The following is a 17,265-nucleotide window of genomic DNA, read 5'->3' on the forward strand; positions in this document are numbered from 1 at the left end:
CTCACATAACAATGGCTTAGCATTTCCTTGACATTAATTGAAAATTCCTATCTGCAGAAATGTCCAGGGAGATTTCACCTTCCTTCATGGAGGATAAATTATAAGACAACAGAGAGAGTCACTTTTATACAAGGCACAATGTACACCAAGCTGGGCAGCAGAATCAGGACACCCTTTGTTCCAGTCCCTTTGCTGAAGGAAATTAGCTACATGGTGAGATGGCGTTAGAAGATGGACTGTAGAACCTGCACCTGGCCCCTGAAATGCTGAGAGAAAGGGTGACAGCGAATGATTCCAGATTGAAACAGACCCAGTATAGAGGTAAAAATAACCCTTTCATTACGCCTTTCAGTTAAATCAGAACTGCAGATGGACAAGCCCTGGCAGATGATAATGTCCATCTGCCTTGCTCAGTGCTGGGTTTTACCTTTCAGGATCTCAGCCTGAAATAGTATATTATAGAACCACAGAAATGGCTATGTTGGATCAGGGCATTGGTCAACCCATTGTCTTGTCTCCAGCAGTGGCATGCACAAGTTGGTTGAGCGGGAGGTGCACAGAACAACTTTATCCCAACCCCCACGTTTAATGAGTCTTTGGCTCATCCTTTGAGGCAGGAGGATTTATGGCCCCTTCCAAAACTCTGGATATTATCTTTGTTTTGCCTTTGAATTCTGGATACTGTAACTCTGGCTGCTCCAGTTATCCATGTAAATGCTCAGTCTTTTTCTGCAGGGTGAGCTGATTGTTTGTGGTAGTAAGTCTCAGGGCTAACACTGCCTTAAAGGGCAGGGGGGGGAAAGCGGGACAATTATACTGGATGGGCTGCTGCCTTACATGTGAAAAATCATTTCTGTCTCATCCATTTTAGATCTAGTGCATTTCATGTCTGTGCAGCGCCCCCTTCTCTGTACCATCCTTTACCCTGTGTGCTTTGTCAGGGCCCTTCCTGTTTTTCTGGGCTGGGAATTTCAAAAGTCCTAGAGGAGGAGGGTTTTGAATTTTAGTGGGACTATGGATCAGAATTTCAAAGCTATTCAGGCACCTAAAGAAGCAGATTGGTGCCTAGAGGGATTTGGAGAAGCACCTGGATGCTGAACTCCTGTTGGTTTCAATGAGAGTTTGGCACCTAGGTGCTTTTGAAAATCCTAGCTGGTGCTTATCTCAGTTATCTGGTTCTTAAGATGACTAAATGCCTTTAGAAATCTCTCCCTATCTCCTCTGAAAATCTTACAGCTCCTGTCTAATCTATATGGTACCAATCTAGTACAGAGGTTTGTGTCAGCCCATTGGTTCACTTCCAGTGATGGAAATGGCCCGTTTACTCCCACCCTTTGTGTTCTGTCTCTGAGCTAGACGGCTGTTCCTTTATTTCCAAGTGTAGAGGGAGTGAATTCTCCCAGGAAATCAAATCAGTGCACAGATTTTCAAAGGGACCGGATAATTGTACCACCTTTTCTGCTTTGGCTGCTGAGGCAATGGTAAATTCCAGCCAGCGCAGTTCACACTGGAAATAAGAGGCAGTTTTTTAACAGTGAGAGTTATCAGTTATTGGGGCAATTTACCAAGGGATTAAATTCTTCATCACTTAGAGAATATCTCTAGAAAGAAGTCCAATTTTGATTTAAAAACTCTAACTGAAACACAAGCTGTAAAACCAGATGCAGGGATTTGGGGTGAAATTTCCTGGTCTGTGTTATGCAGGAGATCAGATTAGATCATCAGCAAGGTTCCTTTTGGTCTTAAAATCTGTTATTTTAGGCATACTGCATTTCCATATTAGCCAGGTCTGAACAATGTTCTGTCCAGTCTGAGAATGACCAGCATAACAAACAAACAAAGCCCTGCACCAGAATACATGTGCTGATCATTCCCAATACCTCAGCATTCTACAATATTAAACATTCATGCACATCCGCTAAGGGGACCAATCTTTTTTTTTTAAGCAAGAAAAGCTTTCTTATAATCTGGAGTCTGTCTACAAAATTATTTCACTGTCTTTCTCTTCATCTCTCTGGATACTTATTGGTACAGGAGCAGCTTGTAACTAATAAATGAATCTATTATAAGTGCTGGATATAAGAGACAAACACCTGATAGGCAGTAGGTAAAAGATAGTTGAAATGCAAGAAACCTGCACCCTTAGGCCTGTAAAATATCTGGCTTAGCCAAATTAGTCTTTAGGTTTTAGGATAAGTCGGCTATATTATCAAGACAATTTAGCATCAGTAAGTAAGAAAATTAGTTAATAATAAACCCGATGAGTTTGTGTCTCTGTTTGGGCTCTGCTGATGTTTTGAAAATCACTGCTGAGTGTGGATAATGATGGCTATAAAAGCACTACACACTGCAAGATGCCTGTTGGTAACCAGGGACCATCCCCATCATGGGCTCTCACAGACCAGGCTCCAAAGCGAGCCACAACATCTACACTGCCGTTTTATAGCCCTGCAGCCCAACCTCATGGACTCCCAGACCCCTCACCCGGCCAGCCACTTGCTAGACACTTAGAGATTTCCTTAAGGGAACCGCATGTTCCTGTGGTGATAATCATAGATTCATAGAAGATGAGGGGTGGAAGGGACTTCAAGGGGTCACCTAGTCCAACCTCCTGCTCAAAGTAAGACCAACCCCAACTAAATCATCCCAGCCAGGGCTTCATCAAGCAGGGCCTTAAAAGCCTCTAAGGATGGAGATTCAACCACCTCCCTAGGTAACCCATTTCAGTGCTCTCCCCTATGGTCAATGCTTCAGTTGCTTGATGTTATTTATAGCTAGGATGCAAGAGAGAGAGAGAGAGAACAAAATGTCCCTCCTTTTTCAAATGTCCATGAGCCCCCTCTGGGGCCTCACCTCTGCCCTTCTGGGTCGGGTGACCAACAGTATCCCTGCATGGTCTTCTCCACATCCTGAGTCAATGAGCATCACTTTATCAGATGCTTAGGCATGCCCATTATTCCTGAAAAAGCCAGGTTGTTTTATGCATGCCTCAGTGAGGAGTGAATTACCTCTCTGCTTTTAGTGTTTGCTTGGATTTGGTTCAAGCCATGTGAGACACACATTTGGGAATATTACATAGCAAAGTTTCATAACCATACATATGACATTGCAGGAAACATACTACCATAACAATAATGTTCAGTATGTCATGAACATTCCAAAAACTCCCTACATGACATACTTTGCTTTAAACAATACCCAGTTACACTATAAGGGGGAACACAAATGATACACGATCACACCATAAGGGTATACATGGGGTTTAGTGTGTCACCCACTTGTCTCAACATATTATCATTCGTGAATAGTGAGAGAGAGAAAGAAATAGAGTGAGAGGAAGATATTTTCTTGAGGTTAGATATTCTCCTCTTGCCGTTACTTTCCCATTGAGGTTAAGAGTTTGACTCTCTTAACAGTGTCTAAACTTTTCAAAAAAACATTTCAGCCACATGTACACAGACAATACCCAGACTCCTTTGCCCTCCTGTGTCAACCAGTTGCAACAGGTTGTAACAGGTTGCAGCAAGCAGAGACACCTTGCCTGGGAAGAAGCAATGTGGACACAAGAACTAATGGATATAAACTGGCCATCAGGAAGTTTAGACTTGAAATTAGATGCAAGTTTCTAACCATCAGAGGAGTGAAGTTCTGGAATGGGCTTCCAAGGGGAGCAGTGGGGGCAAAAAACCTAGCTGGCTTCAAACCTAGCTGGCTTCAAAACTTCAAAAGCTTCAAAAGCTGGCTTCAAAACTTCAAAACTGAGCTTGATAAATTTATGGAGGGGATAAATTTATGGAGGGGATAGTTAACCCTGACGTCCTGCGTGTGCATCATCTCCATTATCCTGAGAATCCCATCGTCCAGGGGCAGGCAAAAGACATTTTCCACTTGCTCCTCTCACCTCACCGTGGTTATAATTTTCTATGGAACCGTAATTATTGTGTACATGCTACCAGACACCAATACACTGAGAGACCTGAACAAAGTGTTCTCAGTCTTCTACACAGTCCTGACGCCTCTGGTCAATCCCCTCATCTACAGCCTAAGAAACAAAGATGTTCACAAAGCCCTGAGGAGAAAGACAGCCAGTAATCTGAGAGCTTTCTGCAAGAGCTAAGACAATCTGATCTCATTCCGTTCGGTTCTGCTGAAATAGGCGTCAACTGACATGCCTGAATAAGAGAGAGCATCAAATTCTGGGTAGCCTAAGGTTGGCCATTTGATTTCCCTTGGAGAGAGTGTTGGTGCACTGAGGTTACTAACAGCTACAGCTAAGGAGAGGAAGACCAGTCCAGTGGTTGAGGTGCTACCCTGGGTTCTGGTCTTTGCTTTCCCCAAAGTGCTGTGTGGTCGTGGATTCAGTCTCTCTCAGCCAGATTTTTAAAGTATTTAGGTGCACAAAGATGCAGGTAGGTCCCTAGGGCTAGACTAGAGTGCCTCTGCTTAAAAATAAGAGGATCTGAGAAACGTTGGGAGGCCTTTAGCAGTATAAGTTTAAAAAGTAAGAAACTGATGGTCTATATGTAATCTACCATGAAGAAGAAGAACTTGTACCTTCCTTCCATAAATAAACTGGGCACCACAAGGATCAATGGTAATGATAATAATTACACTTAGAGTCAGGTTTTTAAAGGAATTTAAGCACCTAGTAGGATTTTAAAAGCAGGCAGATGCCTCACACCCATTGAAATTGATGAGGTTTAAAGTTGAAGCTGAACAAATTCCGCCTGAAAATAAGGTGCACATTTTTAACTGTGAGAACCATAGGAACAACTTACCACGGCTTATGGTGGATTTGCCATCCCTGGTAAATTTTAAATCAAGATCAGACGCCTTTCTGAAAGCTGTGCTCTAGTAATTATTTTGGGGCAGTTCTCTGTCCTGTGTTGTACAGGAGGGCGGACACAGAGGTCCCTTCTGGCCTTGGAATTTATGGATCGATGAGGTTTAGAGGCCTATGTGCTTTTGAAAATCCCATTCAGTTTTGAAATACCTTTAAAATTCTGGCCCTCAGCTTAGTGGGGCAATACCTTGTGGGAGTGTATCATTCGTACCCTGACCTGATGGCTACCTAGTGGACACTTACAGCAGGCCTGGTGCTGGACACCGGGTCAAGTGAGGCTGCCTACAGGGATCTGGAAGGTGGCCACTTTCACTCAGGCGCCTCACTGGCGGCGAGTTCCCGGAACTTGGCCGCCATCCACTAGATAGTAGAAAGTATTCAAGGTCGTAAACAAGATAGTTGTGTGAGCTAAGAAGCTACCAGTAATATGTAAGCTGTTCCCGTGTGAAGTAGGTGAAATCATATAATAGCCAATCAGCAAAGATGTATGCAAAGATGATAAAAAGGTATATAAGCTGGAGAACAAGATGGAATAAACGATTCTGCTTGCAATCATATTGGTTGTTGTGCTTTATCCGTCCCGCATCCTCTGCCATCAGCAGTGGAATCCTCCCTCGTCCTCTGCTATCAGCATTGGAACCGAACAATACCTAAAATGTAGACCTCATACTGCCAAGTGAAATCCTCAGTCCTGATTTGGGCTCTCCATACAATCCAAGGGGGACTGTATGGCACATGGGAAAGGGATTCCCAGAAGCCAGCACACTGCACTGGGACCCGCTTAAACTAGCCAATAAAAAGTGCCCAGGAGAGGGCACCCAAGACAAGTCAGCCCTTTCTCACAAAAACCGAGCACCAGAGAGAGAAAACGCAGCATAGCCACTAAGCCAGGGCTTGGGGCACTCACCTGGGATGCAGAAGACCTGTTTTCAAATCCCCACGCTGCCTGATTTGGTGCAGGAATTTGAAGTTGGGTCTCCCACATGCCAGGAGAATGCCCTGTCCACTGGGCTATAAAGTCAATTGCTCTGTTTTTCCCTCTAACCCAGTGAATATTGAACCCCACCTCTCTGCCAAACTGTTCAGCCCCAGCTGCCTTCAGGTGTGCTCTGAGAACACCTACCGGATAAAGCTTGCAAGTGAGAGATGGGGCACTAGGGTGCTGGGCAGCTGAGTGGGGTGTATTATTCCCAGCTTGAGGAGACATACCAGCACTAGCTCTGATTGAGGTAGCATGCTAAAAATAGAATGCAGCTATGGCAGCAGTGAGCCATCTGACTATGTACCCCCTGTCTTGGATGGAGGGACAGGTAGTCCCTTTGCTACTCTCTCTCTAGCATATTAGCACAACCAGAGCTAGTGCAGGTTTGTCTCCTCAAGATGGGAATTGCACCTTCAGTGCGAAGTATAGACACATACCCTTAGTGGCACCTGAATGTAGGACTTTGGCACATCAAGGTGCAGTTAGATGCCTCTGGGCATGTCCACGCTACAACTGTTACAGCAGCACAGCTATGGCATTGTAGTGCCATTATGTAGATGCTTCCTACATAGATGGAAAGGTTTTTTCTGCCTCTGTGGTTAATGCATCTTGCCAAGAGGTGGTAGCTAGGTTGACAGAGGAATTCTTCCATTGACCTCTCCACGAATAAATTAGAGGTTAGGTCAACATAACTGCGCAGCAAAATTTTTCTCAGCCCTGTGCAACATAGCTAGGTCAATCTAATGTTTAAGTGTAGACCAGGCCTGTGTCCCTTTGTGGATGTAGTCCCCAACTGACACTGAAATCAGTGGGAGTCAGGCACTTTGCTTTTTAAAAGCCCATTAGCCACTTATCTGAATCTTTAGTCAACTACATCCCTCTTTAAGCCTGATCCTGTGTGCCTCAGTTCTCCATCTGTAATGTGGGATTATTATCACGGCCCTACCTCACTGTTGGGAGGTTAAATACATCAAAGACCGTGAGCCTGTCAGACACAATGTGATCAGGGCCGGATCAGGAGGTTAGAGAGACAGCCCAAACTCACTCAGTTCGAGGACTTATAGTTGTTCTGTGGTAAGGACCGGGGTGCCAGCATAGCCGGATTAACTCTCCTGTGGGCCTGGGGCTATTTTGTAGGATCTCCCTTGGCCTGAGGCCCCGGGCTGCAGTCCCTAACACCCCTGAGTTAATCCAGCTCTGGGTGCCAGTCCCTATGATCTTATTAAAATGTTTTTGTTGTTGTTGTGATGGGTGTGAGTGCTTGAAAACGTTCATTGAGACCTCAGGGCACAGGAGCGGCCTCTGATATGTTGTCCTGAAATTGCATTTAATTATTGTGAGGCTAGGAAGCATTAGATTTTTTATCAGGAAAAGTCAGTAAACGTTGATCTCACTGCACACACACAATCTGACAAAAATATTTCCATCCAGAAAAACTGAAATTTACAAATACTCACAGAAAAAAAAATTCTGTTTGAGAATTTACTATGGTTTGATTGAAAGATATTTACTCTATATATTTTGATACGTAATATCGACCATTTATGTTTTAATGGTTATAAAGCTTTAACTTTTTGAATCTGAATGGCAACTGTGACCAAATAATTATTGTCTGATCCCCATTGTCTTAACCCTACCTAATTTCCCCCACTGTGAAAATTTAAATACACAAAAAATAATGCTTAAAACCCATAATTTTGCACAACTGTAAAAATATAAATAGATAAAAATATTCCTCATTGGAATTATAAGAAAAATAAAAATCAGCTTCTGTCAAGCCTACCTATCATTTGCATTTTTGTACACATGGGATTACTGCATAACAGGATTTTAAAATAAAATTAACAGTCATATTCTAGTTCTTATTATGCCCAAGAGTCAACTGAGAATGAGGCCCCTTTGTGCCAGGCATTGCACAAACATAAAAATCCCTGCACCAAAAAGCCTGCAATCTAAGCAGACAGATGCGGATGTGGTTAGCATGCTAGTCTACAATGCCAGATACCAGGACTTGGTTCAGTGCTCTGCTCTAGATCCATCTGGAAACCTTGCATAAGTCACTGAAGGGCCAGATTTTTTTAGGTAGTTGTGTGCCTAGTGGGATGTTCAAAAGCACCCAGGTGCCTAAAGCTCAAAGGATGTTTTTGAAAATCCCTTTATGTTCCTAAATCACTTTAAAAATCCAGCCCTACGACTCTAAACAATATGTCAGTCCTACTCTTCATCTCAAAGTGAGCAGCCGAGGAGATCAGAGTCACTCATTTTCATTTTATCCAAAATAAATTGGCTCCAAGCATCTGAATTTACAGCCATCCTTCCTTTAATCTCACTGTGCCTCAGTTTCCTTACTCTGAAGCAAGAGCACAGCTCTGTGCCATGGGGTGTGGTGTGGCTAAATCCATTAAAGTGTGTGAGGTAGATAAGAGTCCAATAAATCAGTGGGCTGTGGGGAAATGGTGTAACATGCAGTGACAGGGCAGGTTTGCAAATGTCATGTTCGCTCCATGTTGATTTCCTTTTATTGCGTGGTGGTTACATTCTTCAGGAGGTGTTTGGCTAAGGGTTGGCTGCCTTTTTTTTCTCCCTTCAGTCTAGAGCTAGGCAAAACATTTTCAGCCCAAATTTTGTTTTTTTCACCAACAAGAATGCAGTTTTGGTCGACTCAAAACTATTCCTGAAAATGAAGTGAAGTCACTGAGTAGTTTCAGTCCCCGTTTTATGCTTTTTTTGTTTTGTTTTCAGGATAGACTCACACGGGGACTGAGGTGCCATTCACAAAATAGCTTTCTCCCCCTGCCTGACCTTGGACTCCCATCTCTCAGACACATGCCCTAACCACTTGGTGTTAGCAGAGCCCAGGGAGTTGGGGGTAAGGCTGGGTGTGTCTCAATCTCTCCTGTTGAAACACTTCCCCTTGTTAAATAATTAACTAGCACTTGGACCAGAAACTTAAACTTGGTTCTCCCACCTCCCATACTCAAGCACCAGGCTATTGAATCATCTCTCTCTCTGGCCCAGTGACTGTTCAAGTGCTCTCTCTTTCTCTTCATGCAGCACAAAGAGATCTCACAGGAGCCAGAGAAAACCCCTGGAGAACACGTCCAGGAATCTCTGGCCAGGGCAGTGCCAACGGAGGTAGCCTGCTCCACCATCTGCCTCATCACTTCACAACCTGTCTCTTTCAATTATTTACACAGTCTCTCAGACTGAAACTGCCAAGTTTGTGTGCAAAGGTCTCTCCCCTGAGGGCTGAGGCTCCCTGTCCTGCTTCTCTTATTGCTGCAGGGAGATAGCCTCAAGGAGAAGAAGAGCAGCCTATTCAAAGAACTGGGTGTTTGCTGCTCATTCAGACTGTATGATGCTAGAAATGACAAATCAGAAGTGCAGTTCTGAAATGCACAGGACTTGTGGTCTGTTCACCTTTTGGTACTGAACAAATCTGTGTGATTTATACTATAATTTTTGTTTGTCTCATATTTGCTGGGTTGCTGTAATGATAAGAGCTTGTTTAGATTTATGTAGAGTCTTCCTTAGCCCTCAAATTGTTTTCTTATAAACTGAAAGATTTTTTTTTTTTGTAGTCTGAGAAGCTCTACTATGTTGCAGAGTCTTTATTTCAAACTGGAGCAACTCAGTGTCCAGGCATCCATAACTGTCCAAATCTACATATTTATCTTCTGTGTTATTATCCACAGGGGGGAGCTCTGCAGTCAAAACAGCCTGGATCTGCTCGCTAATCCTGCAAACAAATGGAATTATAGTGGGTACTTGTGTAATACAAGTGTAGTGGGTTACGCTATCACCCAAGAATTGATTACCAGAGAATAACAGCTACCTGGTCCTATCAGCTAAATTATCCTGCTTTTAGCTCAGGTTGTATGGGTTTGTGCTGTGTAGCTGAAGATCTCAGGTCCAAAACCTAACGCTGTTCATGTGGGAAGTTTTTACTGTTCCCCAAGTTTATATATTGTGGTAAAGTCAGGCCAGATGGCCACAAAAGGGTATACCAGGGTCGGGTGTGAGCCCAAGAATGCCCAAAGCCCTTTATCCTGCAAGCAGAGGAGAGATTACTGCAGGGCAATTAGAGACAGCTGGACCCAATGAAGGGCTACTCCAGGTGTACTTAAACCCTGCCTGCCCTAAAGTGGGGGAGGGGAGAGGAGCAAAGCAGGAAGAAGCTGCCAGAAGGTTTGTGGCAGCTGGAGGAGAAGCTTCCTCCAGGCTAGGAGACCGGGCTTCTCTGCAGCCAGAGGAGCAGGGAAGGAGAAAACCCTTGGCCCCAGCTGGCAGGAGGGAGACACACCAAGCTACTTCCCTGAGGAGATGGGGTAACCAGCGACTCCTTGGCCCACTACAAGGGGCAGAAGTGTGAGACCCACTAGAGTGAAGCCTGCTGTCTGCCACTATATATATATATATTAGTTAAGCACTGCAATAAATTGCCTAGAGAGGTTGTGGAATCTCCATCATTGGAGATTTTTAAGGACAGGTTAGACTTACAAACACTTTCATTCTGGCATTGTAAAGAGGCAGGGTTTCCCGGGGCTGGGTGGGTGGGCACTTAAGGTGGGCACAAATTACAGTCAGACTCACTGAACGGCTCTTTTTAGCTGCCAGAACGGTGCAAAAAGTCGGTAGTGTGAATAAGACTCAGGAATTGGGTGTCTAACTCTTACCATGTCTACACTACCACTTACATCGGTATAATTTATGTTGCTCGGGGTTGTGAATAAGCCACCCCCTGAGCGATGTAAGTTACACAGCCCTAAGCGCCCTGTTGAGAAAGTGACAAGTGTGCAGACAAGCGCTATGGGAATGTTTCCAAGTGAGAGATTTAAGCAGCGCCATCTATTTAGTTTAGCCAAGAGAAGGTTAGGAGTAGAGCTGAGCAGGAATTTTTCTGCAAAACTTTTCTCCGTCATAAAATGCCAACTCAGCAAAATCACAACTTTTCACGGCCAGTTCTCACAGCTCTGGTAATGCTGCTCACACAGCAAACAGGAGCCCAGAGGAGCAGATAGCGGCTGGAGCCCTCCCGAGGGCTGTTGGCAGGCTGGTTCAAGTTCAAGAGGGAGGAGTCTAGTATTGGAGTGGATAGGGGGAGATTCTGTGGCCTGCGATGTGCAGGAGGTCAGACCTGATGATCATGAGGGTCCCTCTGACCTTAAAGTCTACGAGTCTTACTAGAAGGCTTTTTTTTTTTAGCCAATGAGCATAATTAATTATTGAAAAACGTATCTAGCAATGTGATGAGTTCTCCATCGCTTGGGGTCTTGAAATCAAAGCTGATTTCCTGCCTTTCTAGAAGATACGCTCTAGCTGGTACAAGAGTGTATGGCTTGATGCATGAGTCACTAGGTCAAGGTCATTGACCTGAGCTCTTCAGGAGGTCAGCGCTGATTTACTAATGGGGCCTCCTGCCCTTACAATCTATGGGTTTATGGATAGGCCACTCGTAGCCTGCAATAAGTGTGTCCACACTGGGGTTTTCTCCAGTCAGGCTAAACTGGTTTAAGTAAAACGCTGCACATTTGTGTGTAGAGAAGGTCGCAGTTTAAAAACAACAATGTACGTTAAACCCAGTGCTATTTCTGTGTGTGGACAAGGCTTGGAAAAGAGACAGAGAGAACATACAAGCTCTTAAAAAACATTTGACATCAATACAATTAGAAATTATTCTTTCCGGTTCCTGTGAGATATAAAGGTGATTTAATGAGTCCTTCTGCGATTCAGAGCTCTGAGCGATTCAGGGACTCTGTCCTCAAATGCTGTGATTTCAGGTATAAAGAGCGTACCCTGCAAACCATACATGTGATCATAACGCGATCCTTCTGCACACCAGAGTGTTAGATTTCTCTCTCTCCCACAGGCAGTAGGTCTGGGAACAGTAGCTTCCGCTAGGTCTGGAATACATTTTGTTTCTAGTACCTGGAACTAGCTCTGATTTAACCGGATCTTTTGGCTCAGTGAAATTAGATCTCCTGAAAAGATTGGTTACTGAGATTCACACATGAATTGTTCTCTTGTTTTTCTGTTTTTGAATGAAATAGGAGGGGAAAGTGACTCAGTTGATGGCGAAGCCTGAAACCTGCCTGGGACAGATCAGGTCAGTGCATGCTATTTTATTCTGTTGCACCGTGTGAGAGATGCAGGAAGGAAATTACTGCAAAAGTGACAGTATTAAAATCTGCCCATTTCCCAAAGTGCCCTTTGTGAGGGAGTCCCCAGAGATCGTGCTCTGGACCCCTCCCGCCACAGCCAGACTGGACACTAGTGCTTCGGAGGGGGTCTGCCACCCCGTGTCCCCCCACAACGCGTAGTCACCTCCTCCATTTGGCCTCACAGTGTTCAGCACTGCTGCTCCGCCAGGAACTCCCCCTGCGGGACCCCTTCCTTGGAAAGGTCCTGGCGAGTTCCTCCATGCCCCCCAAGGACCATGCGACCCGCTTTGCAGTCAAAGGTGATTCACAGCCAGCCTGGCATCAGACGGGTTTATTAGTTCTCAGGATCACAGCGTAGAGGGACTTTGTTAGCAGCTTAATTAGGAATTACAGCAGCGACCACCTGGAGAGCCCCATTCTCGGGGCTCCCTCCCCAGCGGCCCCTCACGGGGGACTGGCCTCTTTCCTACAGCCACCCCCAGACCCGTCTTCTAGCCCCTCCCCAGTCCTTTGTCTCCTTCCCGGGCTAGGTGGCCACTCCCCCTGGTCTTCACCTACCCCAACCTGTTGCAACTGGTTGGGCCGGCTCATGGGGTCCTGGCCAGGTCTGCCTACCTGTGGCTGTGGAAGGCTCATTTGCCCTCCTGAGGCCTCTGCAATGATCACACACGCGGGTCCCATCACCGAAATATATGAGTAACACTCTAAGGGAAACTGAGGCACACACACACACATTCAGAGAAAACCCTAAGAATATCTCCACTTTGTCACAACCTATCCTTGGGGTTCCTTGAACTTTGCATGCCCCGGTGTAGACCAGTGCTAAGGTGGAGTAACTCCACTGGCAGCTTTGCACAATCTGACCTGAAATTGTCTGACTGAGACACCCCTGGAAAACATGAATCTACAGCCCATTTACTGACTTACAACAGGCTCCGATTCTGATCTTCATTTCACCCGTTTTATGTTAGTATAACTTCATTTTTGGTCACTGCGACACCTTCCTCTCTGCCCTCCCAGCCACGCACACTGACCCCTTCAGTCTGTACAAAATGCTGCCCCGAACTCCTCTTTCTTCCCCATCACCTTGATCCTGTAACTCCCCTGTCCGCTGGCTTTCCAACCAACATGGTGTCACATTGAAGTGTCTTGTCGCTACCTTAGCTCCACATCGCTCTGCCCCTCCTTCATGAACTTCTCTTTGTCAAGCCTCCAGCCCCTGCCACTAACGCATCCCATCTCACCCACTCTTGTCAGATTCTCTCCTGGTCACCTCTGTGCCATCTGCCATGCAGCCACCTACTCATAATCCAGCCTCCTTGAGCGCCTCCTGCCCTCCCCACATGTCAATCCTTGCTCAGCGCCCAGCCCTGCCATTCTGGTTTTGCTGAATCTTGTTGATGTAACTACAGAACTGAGGGTAAATGGTGCATATGTTGTCCCTGGTTATTCCCCTTCACCTGACCTCTGTCTACTTGTCTGTACTTAAATTGGGAGCTGCTCGAAGCAGGGGGTGTCGTCCTTCAGTGTTTGGAAAGTGTCGAACACATGGTGGGGAATACTCTTCGTAGAAGAAGGAAGTGTATCTTATTATATATTGTTACATATATTATCATAGCCCAATTGGTATAGTAATTACATAACAACAGCAGATTCCAAACGAGTTACTCCTGTGGTGAGGTCCTCATCTGGTGTCAATCAGTGTAAATCCATTGACTTCACAAGAACTACACTGATTTATACCAGCTACGGACCCGCCTCTGCTATCTACCTAGCTAGCTCTAGCTGTCTGTCATCCCACCGCCTTCAACATCTGTGTAGCTACACTGGTGTGAGCTCAGAATCAGGGACAGAACATTTTATCTTAAACTGTATTTTCTAGAGGGGAAAAAAGGCCAGTCCTACTCATGCTCAAGTTAGTGGGAGTTCTGTAATGGACATCAGTGGAGCATATAAAGTCCAAATCTCGGTTCATCACAGAGAATAAGAGTGGCTATTTCTGGTACATATTGATTCAAGTTGCTGGGGGGATGATGGGCAGAAATCTGTCAGTCTTGGGATAACGTTAAATAGAACAAGATTCCTACTGTCCTGGAAGCACCACCTCGCAGCTGAGGAGTGGAACCGTAAATCTGGTTTTATCTGTACTATCTATTCTCCACTGCCTTGAACTTTGTCTCATCATTAATCTTAGCACAAAGAGAGAATGCAAAATAATTGCTGTGGGCTGTAAGTTCCGAGGTGTCTCTCTGCACCTCCAGCCTCCTAATACCTTTGAAAATCCAGCCTTTCAGTTCTTTTGAATATTTCGCCCGCTCTTTAGGCACCTGATGATAACACAAACTCCAGTGACAATCGTCTCTAATCCAACTGTATTTTTTCTCTCTTTACAGTCCACATCTTCCCCCCACCAGCCCCGGCTTCTGCGCCACAGTCTCACCCAGAGCAGATTTTCCACCACGTACCTAACTCAGAGGTTAGTGTTGACAGAGGTATGACTGATTGGAGTGTTTTGGGAAGGGATTTTCAAAGGAAACAAAGAAAGTTAGGCATCCAAATCCCACTGGTCTAGGCACCTGAATTCCTTAGGTTTCATTTCTCCAGCTTCCCCTCTGGCTTATTTCTTTTTTATTTTATATTAAGGAAAATGATCAGAACCGAAGTGTTGCATGCAGAGCACCTGCAGACATGGAAAGGGGCAGGAAGAGATACACCAATTTTTTCTTGAGATTTTCATACGTTTGTAGATTTTTAAAGGCCGGCTGGGACCGTGATGAGTGTCTAGTCCGACTTCTTCCATCAGACAGATTTGGTGTAAAACTACACAATTCCAGGTACAGCACAGTGAAACTGGTATGATTTTCACCTGCTTGGGGTCTTGCCCTGTGTTAAATAATGGTGAAACATCAGCATTCATTTCTTATCTATTTAATTTGATTGGTACAAAAATAAAAAGTCTTGGGTGCCCTGACAAATTTGGGCCAGGCAGCCCACCGTCCTTAGCCGTGGAATTTGGAGTAGCCCTTGGATGTCGGTATGCATTTTCACCTGTCTTCCCAAAGCTTTAGGGAGCAAGGGATCAGATCAAAGGTTTGGATAAAATTTTCTCTCTCTGCCTCCGACTATCCAGTTCTTAACCCACCACTTCAGCTGGACTCACTCTCTCTGTCACCTCTTTCTCTCTTCCGATACGTCTTCATTTGAAATCTGTGCCCCCACATACACACTTGGGTGGCCTGTACCCCAGCGGCTGTGATGTCTCAGACTCTGAAATGCTAAACACAGCAACAGTTTCAATTCAGTGAGACTTTGTCAGCACGGCACAGAGCCTCATCCCCCTCGATTCATTTGGGGTGTGAAAAGGGGTCATTTACAAAGAATGCCTGTGCAGAGCTGAATGACATTTTGTTACTAAGGGCCATATTTTTTAATGTTTTTAGGATCCTAAGGATGCAGGTAGGTGCCTACTGAAATTTTCGAAAGCACCCAGGTGCCTTAAAAGGTCTGGGGAACCAGCAAAGCGGAGCCGGTATGGATCATAATACTCAATGAGTTACAGGTGGGGCTTCTGTAGTTTAATGGAAGTTGCATGACAAACTCCCATATGCCCACAGCAGGTAAACATACAGGTGGGAACATTCAAAGCTCCCTAACAGATTTGGATGCTCAGTTCCCATTAACATTGACGAGAATTTGGTATCCAAATGCGCTGGGCAGCTTTGGAAAATCCCATCCACCGTTTCTGTGACAGCTGCAATCGCTCATGTAGCTATCATTTCATTCCATTTGGGCTGTCTTCCCTTAGATACTTCCATCATTCCAGTGCTGTTAGGTTTTGCTACCATAGGGATGAAAGCCATTTATTGATGTAGGACTGCACTTTAAAGGCTGGGTCTAGTCCCAGAAGCTTTCTGGTTTATTGTCTGACTGTGCTTGATTTGTGCACTGGGCTTTCCCTAGACGCTGCGCACATGGCAGATGTTGAGAGGGGAAATCAAAGCGACATTACAGAATTCATCCTCCGCGGGTTCAGGATCCTCCACCCGTTCCAGATGGGACCATTTGTGCTGGTTCTGCTAACGTACATCACCACCGTGGCTGGGAACACCCTGATCATTGTCACAGTGCTGGTTGACCGTGGCCTTCACACCCCCATGTATTTCTTCCTGGGGAACTTGTCCTTCTTGGATATCTGGTACACGTCCAACATAGTCCCCAAAATGCTGCAAGGCTTCCTGGCTGAGAAGGGCGTGGCCATCTCCTTCAACGGCTGCGTTGCACAGCTTTATATCTTCGGCTCCCAGGCAGCCACCGAGATCTTACTGCTAACGGTGATGGCATACGATCGCTACTTAGCGATATGCAACCCACTGCGTTACACGGCCCTCATGAACATGAGGGTGTGCATCGAGCTGGCTTCCTGCTCTTGGCTGGGTGGCTTCCTCTTTAACCCGGTGATAATGGCCTGGATCTACAGGCTACATTTCTGTGGCCCTAATGAAATCGACCATTTCTTTTGTGACTTCATGCCACTGGTAAAGCTGTCATGCAGTGACACCCATCTGATCACCTTAGCGGCTTTCTTGCTCTCAGCTACAGCCACCCTGATCCCCTTCCTGCTGACCCTGTTATCCTACGCCTTCATCATCGCAGCGATAGTGAAAAACCCTTCCAGCACCGGGAGGAGGAAGGCGTTCTCCACCTGCACCTCCCACCTTATCGTGGTCAGCACTTTCTACGGGGCTCTGGCCATCGTCTACGTGGTGCCGACAGCCAGTGCAGCCATAAACCTAAACAAAACGTTCTCCCTTCTCTATAGCCTTGTCACCCCCTTGCTCAACCCCCTGATCTACTCCCTGAGAAACAAGGATGTGAATGATGCCCTGAGGACAATGGCCACTAGACTGATGGCTTTTCCAAGGAGATAAAGGTAAAAAGGGAGCATGGGGGATTTTAAAATGAAAAATACTGGGCCACATTCCCACCAGGTGCAAACTGGAATAACTCCATTTAAATCAGTGGAGTTGTGCAAGTTTGTACTAGCTCCACATCTGGTCCATGCCCACCCCACCCCTCAGATTTAACAGAGAAGGAAATCCCATGTTGTTCTCCCAGATGCATCCAGACCGTAGAATCCTTGTGCAGGAGCTATTGGTCTAGACCTCCACAGTACCTGTCCCTCCACATGCTGCATTTGCTGTCAGAGGCTCATCCTAGCTGGGGACCTCCATGGGCCACTGTAACCTGGAGTTTGTTGTACATCAGCACACACTGAAAGG

The 17,265-nt window shown here is 45.6% G+C and overlaps 1 protein-coding gene and 1 long non-coding RNA gene across 2 annotated transcripts; one reads left to right on the forward strand and one right to left on the reverse strand.

The window, feature by feature from the left end:
* Positions 1-9,045: 9,045 nt before the first annotated feature.
* On the reverse strand, positions 9,046-9,772 carry LOC137160077 (uncharacterized). The gene is made up of 2 exons (XR_010921779.1): positions 9,661-9,772; positions 9,046-9,564 (listed from the first exon to the last, which is right to left on the reverse strand). It is a non-coding gene; the product is annotated as an uncharacterized lncRNA (long non-coding RNA).
* A 6,185-nt stretch (positions 9,773-15,957) lies between these two features.
* LOC137160078 (olfactory receptor 11A1-like) lies at positions 15,958-16,914 on the forward strand. The gene has a single exon (XM_067558532.1). It carries the CDS (start codon positions 15,958-15,960, stop codon positions 16,912-16,914), a length of 957 nt encoding a protein of 318 aa, XP_067414633.1.
* The last annotated feature ends 351 nt before the right edge of the window (positions 16,915-17,265 follow it).

Source organism: Emydura macquarii, unplaced genomic scaffold, assembly GCF_026122565.2.
Source record: "Emydura macquarii macquarii isolate MOO-44397 ecotype Brisbane River unplaced genomic scaffold, CSIRO-AGI_Emac_v2 contig_2129, whole genome shotgun sequence".
NCBI lineage: Eukaryota > Metazoa > Chordata > Testudines > Chelidae > Emydura > Emydura macquarii.

Bases quoted from the DNA above. Each gene is read 5' to 3' on its own strand.
- LOC137160078 (XM_067558532.1), top strand. From the start codon at position 15,958: ATGGCAGATGTTGAGAGGGGAAATCAAAGCGACATTACAGAATTCATC.